Source organism: Pseudochaenichthys georgianus, chromosome 10 (assembly GCF_902827115.2).
Source record: "Pseudochaenichthys georgianus chromosome 10, fPseGeo1.2, whole genome shotgun sequence".
Lineage (NCBI taxonomy): Eukaryota > Metazoa > Chordata > Actinopteri > Perciformes > Channichthyidae > Pseudochaenichthys > Pseudochaenichthys georgianus.
Genome location: NC_047512.1, coordinates 17,775,822 through 17,790,256, shown reverse-complemented (window position 1 = coordinate 17,790,256; position 14,435 = coordinate 17,775,822). Strand labels below are relative to the sequence as shown.

The 14,435-nt window shown below is 41.4% G+C and overlaps 1 protein-coding gene across 1 annotated transcript in view; it reads left to right on the top strand.

Moving 5' to 3' along the window:
* LOC117453808 (MORC family CW-type zinc finger protein 3) overlaps positions 1–13,530 on the top strand; it is a 40,790-nt gene extending 27,260 nt beyond the window's left edge. The window contains exons 12-18 of the mRNA XM_071204625.1: positions 8,339–8,455; positions 9,460–9,537; positions 10,352–10,391; positions 10,502–10,872; positions 11,452–11,917; positions 12,539–12,711; positions 12,903–13,530. Coding sequence (XP_071060726.1) covers positions 8,339–8,455; positions 9,460–9,537; positions 10,352–10,391; positions 10,502–10,872; positions 11,452–11,917; positions 12,539–12,711; positions 12,903–13,074 — 1,417 coding nt within the window. The 3' untranslated portion in view covers positions 13,075–13,530. The remainder of the gene's footprint in view (positions 1–8,338; positions 8,456–9,459; positions 9,538–10,351; positions 10,392–10,501; positions 10,873–11,451; positions 11,918–12,538; positions 12,712–12,902) is intronic.
* The last annotated feature ends 905 nt before the right edge of the window (positions 13,531–14,435 follow it).

Genomic DNA, 14,435 nt, shown 5'->3' with positions numbered 1-14,435 from the left:
AGGTCATCCAGACAGGGCTGCCCCTTGAGTCCAGGGCTCTTCGCCCTCTCGCTCGAGCCACTGGCCCAATTTATTATACAATCACAGGATATTATCCCCATTTCTATCCAAGGCTCGCTTCATCACCTTGCCCTGTACGCGGATGATGTACTGACAGTGATTTTTATGCGGAACCCCTCAACGTCTACAACTCGTCTACCCCAACGTCTACAACTCGTCTACAACCTATCAGGTTTTAAGATTAATTGGCCCAAGTCTGCCTTTTTGCCTCTCAACGACGCTGCCAAATCAGCTATTCTCCCTGCAAACATTCCTGTGGTAGAACATTTCAAATATCTTGGTATTGAAATATTCCCAAAGACTATAAAGAATAATTATACAGACATGTACTGTACAACAAGGTAGAGCCAGCCCAACTCACTACAAGCCAGAGCTTCAATAATTAAAATGAATATACTGCCTAGAGTTAATTTTATCAGTTCAATGCTTCCTTTATCTTTATGGTCATTGGAAGAAACTACAGTCGGCAATTTCAAAATGTATTTGGAACAACAAGCAACCTAGACTCAAAATGTCCACTACTCAACGAAGGAGGCTTGATGGGGGGCTGGCAGTACCACAATTTAAATTGTATTTCTGGTCCTTTTCATTAAGACCTTTGATTAATTGGTTTGACCCCCAAGATGTGGTTTCATGGCGGGCTTTAAAAGAGAAATTAGTCTCCCCATGGAGACTTCAGGACATAATTTATACAAACATATCTATCAAACAATGTCAGCTTAGGTTCGGCCCTCTGATTACTCATGTAATTCAGACTTGGCGAAATGCACAGAAATGATGTGCTATTCAATGCCCCTGGCATCTCAATTCACCAATATTTAATAACAACCAATTACTCATAGGGCGGAGGGCTATTAATTATTCCCAATGGGGGAGGAAGGGTCTTCACACCTTGGGAGATATTTACAGTGACAGTGGTCTCCGCTCTTTTCAGGATCTTAAAGGCTGTTATGACCTTCCAGGCACCTCTTTCTTTTTTTATCTGCAGCTTAGGACAGCCCTTAAAAACAGACTTATTAAAACACAGATTAAAAGGTCTGACAGTTTCGACCAGCAAGTAGTGCACACAGCTTCGGATGGTCATGTAGATGACCAGGATTAACAAATATATAAATAAATGAATAAAATAAATAAATGAATAAAATAGAATTATGATAAAATAGAATTCTGATAAATATTAGTGTATACATAGAGACAGATCATGATTATTGCACAGTGGGGATATGGGGGGTTATTTGTGTGTGTTTAATGTCCTAATGGCCCATGGGAAGAAACTGTTTGTGAATCTGGAGGTGCGGGCTTTCAGTGAACGGTAGCGCCGGCCCAAGGGCAGCAGGTCGAACAGATGACGGGCTGGGTGGGATGAGTCCTTCAGGATGAAACTGGTCCTCCTGAGGCAGCGAGAGCTGGTGATGTCTTCCAGGGAGGGCAGAGGGCAGCCAATAATCCTCTGGACTGTGTTAATGACCCTCTGCAGAGCCTTCCTGTCGGCAGCCGAGCACCCTGCATACCAAGCAGAGATGCAGTATGTGAGGACGCTCCTGGGAGATGTGGACTCCCAGGAATTTAAATGAAGGCACCCTCTCTACACAGTCCCCGTTAATGTAGAGGGGGTCGTGGTCTATGCTGGTTCTCCTGAAATCGATAATAATTTATTTAGTTTTTATTGAGTTTAGCAGTAGGTTGTTGACCGCGCACCACTCCGTCAGTTTCCGGACCTCCTCTATAGGCTGTCTCATCACCTCCTGAGACGAGCCCGATGACGGTGGTGTCGTCTGCATATTTAATTATGGTGTTTGAAGGGTAGGTGGGAGAGCAGTCATGCGTGTATAAGGCATACAGGAGTGGACTCGGCACACAGCCCTGGGGAGAGCCAGTGCTGAGTGGATGAATGAAACCGGTTTGGTCACAGTGAACTAGAGATGTCATAAAGTTCTGTAGGCGACGAGCCAGGACCTTCGTGTACATTTTAAGATCGGCACCAAGTAGGCTTAAGGGCCTGTAGCTGCTACAATCAGATGGATCTTTATCCTTTTTTAGAAGTAAAGAGATAAGAGCTGTATTAACATCACTGGCTAAAACTACCCCGTTCTATTGAAAATTCTATAACACATAGGTGTGAGCAAGCTCTCTGATTGGTCAATAGGCGTGTTTGATTCCACGATCAAACAACGGTCAAATAGAACGTGCCTTTTCACAACAAGTCAGTATCCCTCCGCGTCTGAGAAAAACGGTATACCGCTGGGCCTAAAAGCAAACTGCCTGCAGTTTGCTTTTCGAACTGGAACAAGAAAGCAGCGGAGAAGTAGTGGTTTCCATAGCGACACACAGCCGTTACACTGTTACATTGTCTCTCGTTGAAAAATCGTTAGCTACAAAATGTCAGATTTTATAGTTAATTTTGATTTGTTGGGGGGCCTCAGTATTGATGAATGGTTGGACATGGACACAGACCACAAAACCAATGAAAGATTTGCGGCTGTTTCAACTGACGAGCTGAGTGCGTTGGAAAAAAGTCGCAACGAAAAGAGTACATTGGCGTCAACTACCTGGGCTGTCAAATGTCTCAAAGCGTTCTTAAAAACCCAGTAGAAAATGGTGGATTTCGGAACAGTGTCCAAACCGGAGCTAAACAGCTTACTTCGCCAGTTTTATGGAAGTGTTAGAGTAGAATAAAGGTTTCACAAATCTGAAACTGTGTTTCTAAAGAATCTTTAGCCTCTGTGTGATAATCCAGTCCAGATTTGATGAGTGTAGGTCTAGTGGTTTCAGATCAGGACCTGGTCCAATGTGGTCAGGATGCGAAAAAAGCACTGAAATCTCCCTTGTTTGTATTTTCACAAATAGAATAAAGGTTTCACAAATCTCAAACTGGGTTATAAAGAATCTTTAGACTCTCTGGGATAATCCAGTCCAAATAAATCGGCTATGCAGCGATTTAAGAGGTTCAAACACGGAGGATTGTTCTCTCAGCGCTGTAAATTAAATGTCCCTTAACTTTCCCCTTAACTGCCGAATCGGATGCTCTGAATCGGAAGCCAACTTCAGCGTCGTATGAAACGGCCACTGGAGGAAAGCTCTTCCGATAACCTACCCGTGAACACCACAGCACCACCTGCAAAAAAGTCTGGCATGGAGTTCATGGAGAGCTGTTTCAAAAATTGCACTTTTAATGGCAGCATGAACATCCACCTTCATTCTGAAGCCAAAATGTTAAATATGTAAATAAATAAATAGCCTAATTCAAGAATTGTTGTCAATAAATTGTTTTCAATAAATTGGTTAATAATATATTATTTACTATAATTATATCAATAACTGTAAGCGGGGAAGCAGGAGTGTTCGATTGATCGGCTAGCGTTACCAAGGGAACTACTTTATAGGAACTACTTTCTGACGGAGATTAACTCAAGCAGAAAGTGTAGGTTTGAGAGCAAATTAGCCCACATTATGAAATTATTTTACGATATTGTTGATTACAATGATAGTTTGTGTTATAGAATCGCAATCATACACTTGAGGCCGTTCTTGAACGTCATTATTGGTACTCCAGTACAGGCGTACGGACCTCGGCGCTTGCCGCAGTACTGTCGTACCAATAATGACGTTCAAGAACGGCCTCTCGTGTATGATTGCTTAATTCAATCATGGAAAGCAACAGCGGGCCCAAAAGGTCAAATAGAGCTCTGGGGGGATGCCATCCCACCCAGGCGCCTTATCCTTTTGCATGTCGAGGACCGCTGCTTTAAGTTCCTCCAAGGTAATCGCCTCAGCCAATTGTTTGGAATCATCCTCTGTTAAGCATGGTAATTCCAGCTCATTAAGAAAAGCCTCATATTTAGTTTTATCAAAAGTGATTTCAGATCTATATAATTCAGAATAAAAGGATTGGAATGTATCATTAATCCGCTTAGGGTTGGTGGTTATCTCCCCTTGCTGGGTTTTGATAGAAGGGATCTCAGCGAAGTGTTCATCAGCACGAATGTTCATAGCCAGCAGGTGACTAGGCAGGGCTCGATATTAAGGATGGCCCGGGGCCATCTAGTATTTAGCTCGGGCAATGAAGCCTCACCTGCTGGTTGCCCGATCGGGCAATCTCTTTATGCCAGTATCATGCAGCTCGCGGATCCAGTAATGAGTGACCCGACAGTAAAACTAAACATATCTATAACTAGTTTTGTTTGAGAGCTCATTAAAATAGCTACGTGTGATATTCTAACCTGAAGTGTGTGTTTTGTCCGCTCACCGCTGCATGTGATTATGCAGAGCTGCGTGTCGACTTGTCAGCAGCAGCTGATCTCTCTCTCCCGTCAGATTAGACTTCACTCGCGTTTATGTCCATATCGATCAGATCCAGCTAGTTCTAGCTAATGATATGACTACCTGCTTATTAAAAGACACCTAAACAATAAGTGTCGCTATGCAACTGGGTGAGGCCACAAAGTATAGCGCAGCATTATGCATTTGTTTACATGCCCACCGGAACCCCGAGACATTACCAACAGATCAACGCACAATCAACCCATACAGGACATCTCTTTCTCCACATTAAGTGTTAGACATTAGAGTTGACTATTCTTGTCTGTCACATACTCTTCTTGTCTGTCACATAAGTGGCGCAACTGAAGCGGTATTGCTCTAAAGGGAAATTATTTTGACCAAAGATATTTAGATTTGCCGGCTAACGGGAACTCTGACGTCGCCACCAACAACTTAAGTGTTTCTTATAGCTATGCAGGGCATGCAAGCGAGCAAACACAAACAAGAACAAACAAACAAGTGAAATGAAGAATAAAATTGAAATTGTACAATATAATATTGTGGTGGTTCATCTTATAATTCAGTCTAGAGAATGCACCAGACAGCATCTAAGACCTGCAAAAATCTACATTTTCTAGGGGGACGGAGGCCCCCCAAACCCTTCGTGCCATTTCGTCCGTGCGCATTTTTCAGGGCAATCTCTATTGGGCTCAGGGCCATCTGTAAATCATCTAAGCTAAGAGTAAGGAGAGTAAGATGCCTTTGTGATCGGAGAGAGCTATTGGCAGCATGGAAACATCAGTGCTGTCAAAGAGATGGGGTGAGGCGAACAAGTAGTCGATTCTAGAAAAGGTCTTATGTCTGGAGGAGAAGAAAGAAAAGTCTTTCGAAGAGGGGTTAATCAGGCGCCATTGGTCCACTAGCCCAGTTTCGTGAGTCCACGCACGCAGGGCGGAAGAAGCCCTCCTTTGGTCTGTTGTCTCAGAGGCTCCTGATCTATCTATAGCTGGGTCCCATACAGCATTAAAATCGGCCCCCACTATAAACGAGTAGTCTGTCAACTCTAACATGGCGGCAGTGAGCACATTATAGAAATCTCCCTCAAATGAGTTAGGAGCATATGCTGAGACCAGCGCAATTTTCCTATTAGAACATTCGACTTTTGCGATAGTTATCCGGCCTGTTGTGTCTGTCCATACATCTAAAACTTTTATAATCAAATTGCGCTTAGCCACTATGGTCACTCCCCGGATTTTAGTACTTGCAGAAGAAGATGCTATGACATGATAGAATTTGTCAGCCAGTCTTCCCGCGTCAGTCTTCAGAAGGTGAGTTTCACTCAGTAATGCCAAATCCACCTTTTTACTGGTGCGTTTATGTGGAGCGTTAAGGCCCCCCGTATTCTAAACCAATATGTTTAAATTAGCCATTTATCAAGGTGAGCAGTGTGTACCAGTATAATAATAAAAGGAATGCACAGAAATTGTCGAAAGGACCTGAGGTATCCCGCCCACCCGCAAAACACCCATAAGCAAAAAGGTAAAAAAAAACAACAAAAAAAATATGCACACATATGACAAATCAAAAAAAGGAGAAGCCATTACACCCCCAACCGGCCCTCCCACAAAAAGAACCAAACAGTCCACAACCAGAATAAGAACCAAGGGCTATACAGAATTGAGCCCAACAACATCCCATGTTAACATCAACCCGAAAAATGTGCTAGTGGGAAGCCATGAAATCTAATTAGCAGGTCTTACAAATTTAACACGGATAGCAAAAACTTCTAAAGCAAAAACTGCTAAAGATGTGTAATATAACATCTAATAATACATCCTCAAATATACATATCCATACCAGGGTTTCCGTTAGCCGGTAATTACCGGTTTTTAGCTTGTAAAATTTATAAAAAACCGGTAAATTCAAAACCTGACGGTCAAAATGTCTGGTAATAATTAGGGAGGCTCCGATAGATCGGCCGCCGGTCATTATCGTCGATATTCACTCTTAATAGTTTGATCGGTGCTCTCTATAAAGGCCGATCAGGAGAGCTGGATCTGATCGATATGGACATAAACGCGAGTGAAGTGTAACCGGACGCGAGAGAGAGATCAGATCAGCTGCTGAGTCAGACCGAGACACGCGCAGCTCTGCATGTTCACCTGAAGCCCCGCCCTCTGTTTAGCGAGCTGCAGGAGAAACTGACGGGCTGTCATAGAGAGAGGGAGGGAGAGAGAGAGAGAGATGGAGGGAGAGGGGAAAAGAGAGGCTCCGTTTCTCCCGTGTTATTATTCAAAGTTGATGTAAACTTCTGAATAATGTACGTTATCTACTACAAGTAGTTTATTTGAATGTAATAATGATGTTGTTTGTGGAATCATTTATTGAAAAATTAATCTGAATTTTTCGATTACGATTTATAAACTGAAGCAATATAAAAATGAGCCCCGTGAACTGAGTTTTAAACTGAAGCATATCTGCTCATAGTCCGGTAATTACCTGCTTACGGAAACTCTGCTACACAACTCTTATTATTATTGAAATATGACCGGTAAGTTTCAAATTTGTCCGGTAAAATAAATTCTGCCCGGACATTTGACCGGCGAGAAAAAATCCTAGCGGAAACACTGATCCATACATGCTCATAAAAAACAATGTAAATGTACAGCCAGGGATCTATGAATCATTAAATGATTAATGTAGTAACTCAACTAGCAGACCGACAGTAACTTCAAGAACATATCAAAAATAAATGTAGCAGATATAACTGAGCTGACGTAAGTTACGACTCCTAACCGTAATAGCATAGCAGATCCAGAGATCCAAACTCGTCATGTGCATGAGCATAGCTCCGGATCCGGATTTGCCATCTCTATGAAATGGTCATCGGTGCAGCTTGCTCCTCTCCCAGCTCCGCCGGGACGTCAACGAAGCGACCAGGAGAAGGGCGCTTCTCCAAAAACCGCTCCGCATCCACGGCTGAAGCGAAGAGATGAGTGGAGTAACCCATTCTAATCTTGAGAATGGCAGGGTAAATCAAGAAAGCATCAGTTCCCTTTTCCCGTGCCAAAGCCATAGCCCGTGAGAATTCTCTTCGGCGTTTAGCTGTATAATCGCTGAAGTCAGCAGCGAAGCGGAGAGCTCTGTTGCCGATTGAAGGGGGGTGTTTCCTCGCCTCACGGAGGATAGCTTAGTGTGTGGAGAAGCATAGACAGCAGAAGATAAAAGCCCGGGGCCGTTCTCCCTCCATAGGGGGACCGCCACGGAAGATTCTGTGGGCACGCTCTATTTCAGGTTTAAGTTGCTTCAGAGCGGGAACCAAGTGGGTATCATGCGTTCCAGAAACTGCACTGGGGCGTCACCCTCCACATCCTAGCGTAGACCATAAACCCGAATGTTGCACCTCCTATTACGGTCCTCAAGATCCGCTATCTTCTGTTCGAAACCCAGCATCTTTTCTTGAACGGTGGAAAGGACGGTAAAATCTTTCTTAGAGCTATTTTTCAAAGCATCCAGCTCTCCTTCAGCTGAAGTAATCCTTGTCGTTACAGTTGCTAGCTCTGAGTGCATAGCATCAATCTTGTTAGCTACTCGATCGAGGCTAGCATCTAGGTCCTCACATAGCAAGGTCCTCACCACTTCGGCGATGGATTTAATATCTTCATCTTTCAACGTGTTAGTCGATTTTCCCTTTGCCTCCGGCATTCTTATAGCTTTCCAACAGATAATTCGGCGTGAAATGACTTAATGTGTAATAATAGTGGGATGTTGTCGGGGAGCTCAAGACTCATGCAGCCATTTCGTTCCCGCGGTCAACCGTAAGCCATTATAGTTATTGATCATTATTTATATAGCGTACAAAACAATGTGAAATATGTGTGTCTTTTATGTAGTTTTGGAACAGATGCCTTCCTGTATACTAATATAAACTTACTGAAATGAATTTGTTCTGACTTAACCCTCTTATGCCAGTTTATGTCTACTGACATTAAAAATCCCTGTCTTTCTGTATTTGCAGGGGTCCTATATGGTTACAGTGTGAAGAGTGCCTGAAGTGGAGAAGCGTCCCGTCAAGTCATTACAACACCATCCCTGAGAGCTGGAACTGCAGCCAGAACCCCAACCCTCGCTACAAGTGTGTATTCCTCATTATTGCTGTCCTTTGATTGGACATATGACTTCAAATGTTAAGAGAGATATCATCAATATATTCTATTTATCACAAATTAAGGAGATTACATCATTATTTCCAAAAGTAACTGTTTTACAAGTCGACACAAAAGTAAATAATTTCTTAGTGACCTAAAATTATGTTTACATGTTGAAGAGGTGGAAGCATAGAGGAAAATCTATTTAAAGGTGTCCTATCATGCAAAATGCACTTTTTGATGTCTTTTATACATAAATATGTGTCCCCGGTGTGTCAGGGAACTCACAAAGTGTAAGAAAACAAAACCCTCTCTTTTCCTCCGTACCCAAATCCCTAAAAACGGGGGTACAGAGCTAACCTGTACTGGAGAGAGTATGTGTAAAAAAGCAGGAAATTAAAAAAAGAACTCACCTTGTGGTAAACCCGCAAGAGAGAAATAATTTGAGCTCCATACTGTTTCAGAAATAATCCTTGATGTGGTTTGGAACATGCTATGGCGTTTAATCACGGCAGCATTTAGCTTTATCTCGTAGAATTCTGAGCAGGCACAAGCTCCCCCTCCTCTTTTTTCGAAGCCAAGGGCTGAAACAGAGGGATATGAGGGATGTCTAAAAGGCATGATCTGTTTGTATTTTGAGCAAAACACATCATAGACATGTTTTTTATATATTTTTATATATCTGAGACCCATAATATATGCCAAAAAATAGCATAATAGGAGACTTTTAAAACATATCCGTATAAATGAGGACAGAGCTTGATGCGTCACATGTTTAGGCAAAAGCATCCCCTTCTCAAACCTGTACTTTCTATAATATAGTCTTTAAATGCTCAAAAATAAACAAGTGATGATAACATGCTTATTGCTCTAATTCATTTACAAGATGCAAAACCTCCCTACTTTAATCTGTCTAACCTAAACACGGAAAAGTGTGTGTCTTTGAGTTTCTCATACATGTCTTGCTCATACATGTCTCTTGGTCTTTCAGAAGCTGCTCTTCACCAGAGGAAGCAGAAGACAGCGAGGAGATGTTAACACCCAGCTACCAGAAAAACCACAAGAAACAGTAAATTCTCATTTCTTTTCTGCAGACCTCTCTAAATTGTGAGATGAACTTGTACATGGTCAGATGTTTAACAGAGCTTCTCTTCCTGAAAGCATGTGTGTGTATTTTCTCACGTGCCATTTTGTGGTTTCCCTCTGGCGGTTTCACACTCTTATTTCCGGTTCATGCGACTGTGTGGTGTCGAGTTGCTCTGACAGTGATCAACGGAGACGGACTGAAATGAGAAAGCAGTCAGTTCTTCACAACACTGTGCCTTGTTACTTTACTACAGTAAATTCAAATACATATTATTCTTCCTAGCTACTTTTCTATTTGAAATCCCAAACTTCTTTTACATCTAATACATTAATTATTAGATGTTAATGATGTATTAGTGGTATAGTATTAGTGTTATCAACTAGCTAACTAACTTAGATAGCTTCTTATCACCAGATAGACTTACAAGCAGAATTTAAAGTTGATTAACGGTTGAAAATATATTAAAAGATTGACAAAATGTTCTAAACTATACACTTTTGTATTGCTGCGATGTGCCACTTGCTATTGGTCCAGTGCTATTACCACTTCCCTAGTAACAGATCATCACCCTAGCAAGTGGAGACAACACAGCCAATCAGAAATAAGCTAGTCATATTTTCTGGCTGTTATTGTGGTACACTGTAACTTTCTTATACATCTCAAGTGTCAAAAGGCTTTGGAGCAGTAAGCACAACTGGAGCTAGGGCAAAAATGTAAAATCAAATAAATATATACAGTATATAACTTGAAGATAATCTGCCCTCTCAACTCATTCATTTCTTATTTTTCCCTGCAGAGAGCATCCAAAAAAAAGAAAACGAGAAAAGTCATTGGAGGTTTGTAAAACTTTTTGGGCAACTTTCCCATTGATGAAAGTAGCCGTTTGCTATTCAACGTCTCGATATATTGTGTATACTGTAAGTGTGTTTGCTTGTTTTTGTCACAGGTATCTGAGTTTCAGGACCAACCGATTCAACATCAAATCCTCTCACGCAGTTCATCAGAGCCGAGCCAGCCCACCTTCCAGTCCACACACACACCTGATGACACTCGAGCAGCAGGCCAACGCACTCAACACACAGAGGAAACACCAGCAGAGCGAGATCCGACGGGCACAGATCCCCTGGCAGATTATTATACAGACACACATGACGATGTACAGACACAAAGTACAGTCATACAACGCAGGCCTGTTAGAAGAGGCACAGTTATTAAAGACAAAACACAAGTCACGCAAAGTGAGACTCATGATCTCAGGCTCGGAGATAAAGAGAGCCCATTGAACATGAAGAAAAGAGTAGAGGAGCCCACATTAAGGTATGTTATATCTGTGCTGTGTGACAGACTTATGTGATCTTCATTACGTTTTACAGTACACGTTTTTCCCTCCTTTTAGCCATTTTCTTTCAATTATCTTAAGTTCCTGAGGAAAGAGACTCCATTGTTGTTTCTTAATTTGAAAATAATTATGTTAGTACAATTCCAAGTAGTAAACTATATACTCACTTGCATTGTACATTAATTTATTTGGGTTAGTGTTGTCTCAAACCGAACACCACTGTTATGCAAACCATGGCAATGTCACAACAACATTTCTCAGCTTCTATTTTTTTTCATGGGATATTGCAAGCGGATGGAGCATTTTCACACATTTTAACCAAAATATCTGCTAGTTAAAAAAAGTGATAACTACAGTTATATAGCATGGTGTTCACCGCCACAACCACAACAACTTCAGCTATATTGGCTGCCATTTTCATTAGTTTTCTGGTCAAAGTTAACATGACTTTTACAAAAACATAAAATCTAGTGTTATTAAAAAAAATGTTTTAAGTTTTCAATAAGTTCATTTTCACATGGTCAATAAACAAATTGGTTATCTTTTGTCTTTTGTAGCCTCAAAAGGAAACCAGGATCGTTATTTTACTGTGTAAAAAATAAGCCATATCTTATGGAGAAGCAGCAACCTGAAGACGTGACCGAAAAGATGAATCCTGTACAACAAACACAGAGACCTGAGACACTGTCCTCAAAGAAGACCAAGGGCAGCCGAGTAGAGAAGCCATCTGACGCGGCACAGCGACCCCCCACCAGCCTCACCTGGAACCCCTCCCTCCCCCTTGCTCAGACCGTGATGGTTTCTCCTCTGAGTCGGACCGAGGGCCCTTGGAGCCGACCCCTGCCCTCAGAAGGGATTGACCTGGAAGCTCATGTGCAGAAGCTGGCTTTGTTAGAGAAAGAGGCCCAGAAGGTGCGCAGGCTTCTCGGGCTGGAGATCTCCAAGACAACTCAAGGCACCATGACGACTCACTCCGAATCCACAGCCAGCCGAGCGGTCGGCTGCCAGACGGACGCGGCTGAGGTCAGGAGTTTATTACACAATAGTTTAGGTTAATGTATGTGTTCAGTCTTGTGTGTGTTTATCTATCTGACTGTCCGCAACTAATCTTGCATACTGCCGGACCAAAAGGCCTAATATTTATTTTTGCATGTTTTTGAATGTATGCTTAAGAACCTTTTGTGGTTTTTGGTGATTCAGAATTGATAAAAAAACATTTGATTTACTGGCCGATAGGGGTTACAAGTCATCAACAATTGCTAAAGTAACAAAGACATTTCTGGCAATAGTTGACTAAAAACAAGCCTTACAAAGTCTCTTCCAGGCCACATTTTGACCTTTTTATTGTTGGTAAAAAAACGGAAATTCAGAAACAATGTCTCATGACAGATTATTACACACCCAATATGTTATAAATAATCCATTAAAGTTAGGCAGGATATAAGATGAACCAATACATTTAAATTGTCTTTGTTTGAGATACGAGAGGGAGATATGTGTTAGAGATTTGATGAATCAAAAACCAACACATGAGCGTTGTGCTTGACAAGGGAAAAAGGTTTATTTTCTAGGCCATCTGCTCAGACTTATTCATCTCAAATGAAAGACTAACAACAAACGTGTGCTCTCATTCCTCTGCATCAGAGCTCTACTTCATCCAGGAACCCGGCTCCAGGACATCAGGGGCTGGTCTTCGCTGGTCAGAGATCTGTGTGTGGGCCGAAAGAACAGCCTGAGCACAACATACCTAAAAAGGACAAGACAGGACCTCCTGGCAGGGTGAGTGTCGGGGACAGCGAGGCCTGTGAAGACAACAGGTGTGTATTCTAGACAAGTCAGCTTCTATCTCTACCAGCGCTTCACTGTTTCTAACACTATTACTACTCCAAAAACATTTGAGTCATGTCTTCTCACACTGATTCAGATTCACACATTGTTTTTGATCTTTGTTTCACCTGAACATCTTAAATTATGAATAGTTTTAATAATGAAGCTGTTTTTTTATCAGATCTTCCCAGGAGAATCTGCGTGTTATCCGTAACAACGTGGTGGTGCTCCTCACAGCCCTCCTGCCCCAGCTGGACCTGGCGGGCATCAGCCTGGAGACCAGTGACGTGGACAACATCCTGCAGCAGATCATAGAAGTCAACTCGCTGAAACTATCATCAGAACTCCATTAAATCCAACACGTTTTTGATAGCAGAGAATAATGTTTTCTTACTATATGCAAAGTTTGGCCTTTTAATTGAAAGACGTAGTGTTTAGAGTTATAATACACGCCCTTTTGCTGCTTGCAGACACATGTTGCTAGTGAGAGGCATTTTCGTTTTGCTCGCATGCATTGTTTTGAATCTGTTTCTGTTGCTTGTCAATGTTAAATGTTATTATTTTGGAACTCAAAGCAGATGGTTTGCCTCCAGAAGGGTTTTTTCTGCCCCATTGCTGTGAAATGTTAGCCTTTTAATGAAAAATTCTGTCTTTATTTTAAAAGTGTGATTTTTAGCTATTTTGCTGTTTTTACTGACTATTTAAATACGTTTTATACACATGTAGTCAAGATGAAGCCATACTTTTTCTAGATTTGTTCAAACATCCAAAGAGACGTTTCACATTTGCATTAAAATACTGAAACCATTTATTGCACGCTGCCTCTTCATTTCAAAGGTTTATCAACCTGTGCTTTTCAACAATCCAATGCAAAAGGCAGAAATGATGCAGTAGCTTTTACTTACCACAAGGCGGCCGTGAAGACTAAGAGTGAAGACGTGCTTCTCTCGAACCAACATTTGGAAAATGTTTAAGTTATGACAACTCTGGAAAGTCTCATATTTTGTAATTGGACTACAATTTTCCTAGAAACTTTAGCAAAGGACATCAGTTAACCGTGAACATTGGCCTATGGCATTACATTGTAGTTGTTCAATGTGATGTGGTTAATTATCTTTATTGATTACAATATTTACAGCACACCACACAATCTGGCATAATAATAAAAAAGGGTCACATTTGAAACCAAATCTTACAATCAATGACATATTTTTTCAACAGGGACAAAGCAGTATGTCTAATACCAACAACGGTTGTCTATGGCTTTCACATAAGATTCATACATTGTAATTTATGAATGGTTGTTTATACCAGTTATAACGCTCAAATATAAACAATAATTTCACTCTTGTCTTTTTTGCAATAATGCTTAAATGCAACGTTTTACATATTGGCAATGGCAATACATAAATGTATCTGCAAGTATTTTAAATGTTAACAACTTTCTAATTAATTGTTTTCAAGATGGTCAAAATAGGAATAACTTTTCCAAATTATTGGCATACTCGTAGGTATTTGTTCTTGCTTTATATGTATTGTTAGGATTAAATGATTTCTCTGGGACATTAAAGTAACACTTTATCATAGCAGAGCGCGCGCAATCTCACCCACACAGTCTCCTCCAATCACCACACGCCCCCACGTGCAACCCCAGCTCCCCTACTTGTCCTTTCCTCTCTCCACACCCCCCTCCCCCCTCCCTTTAAATGTTTCA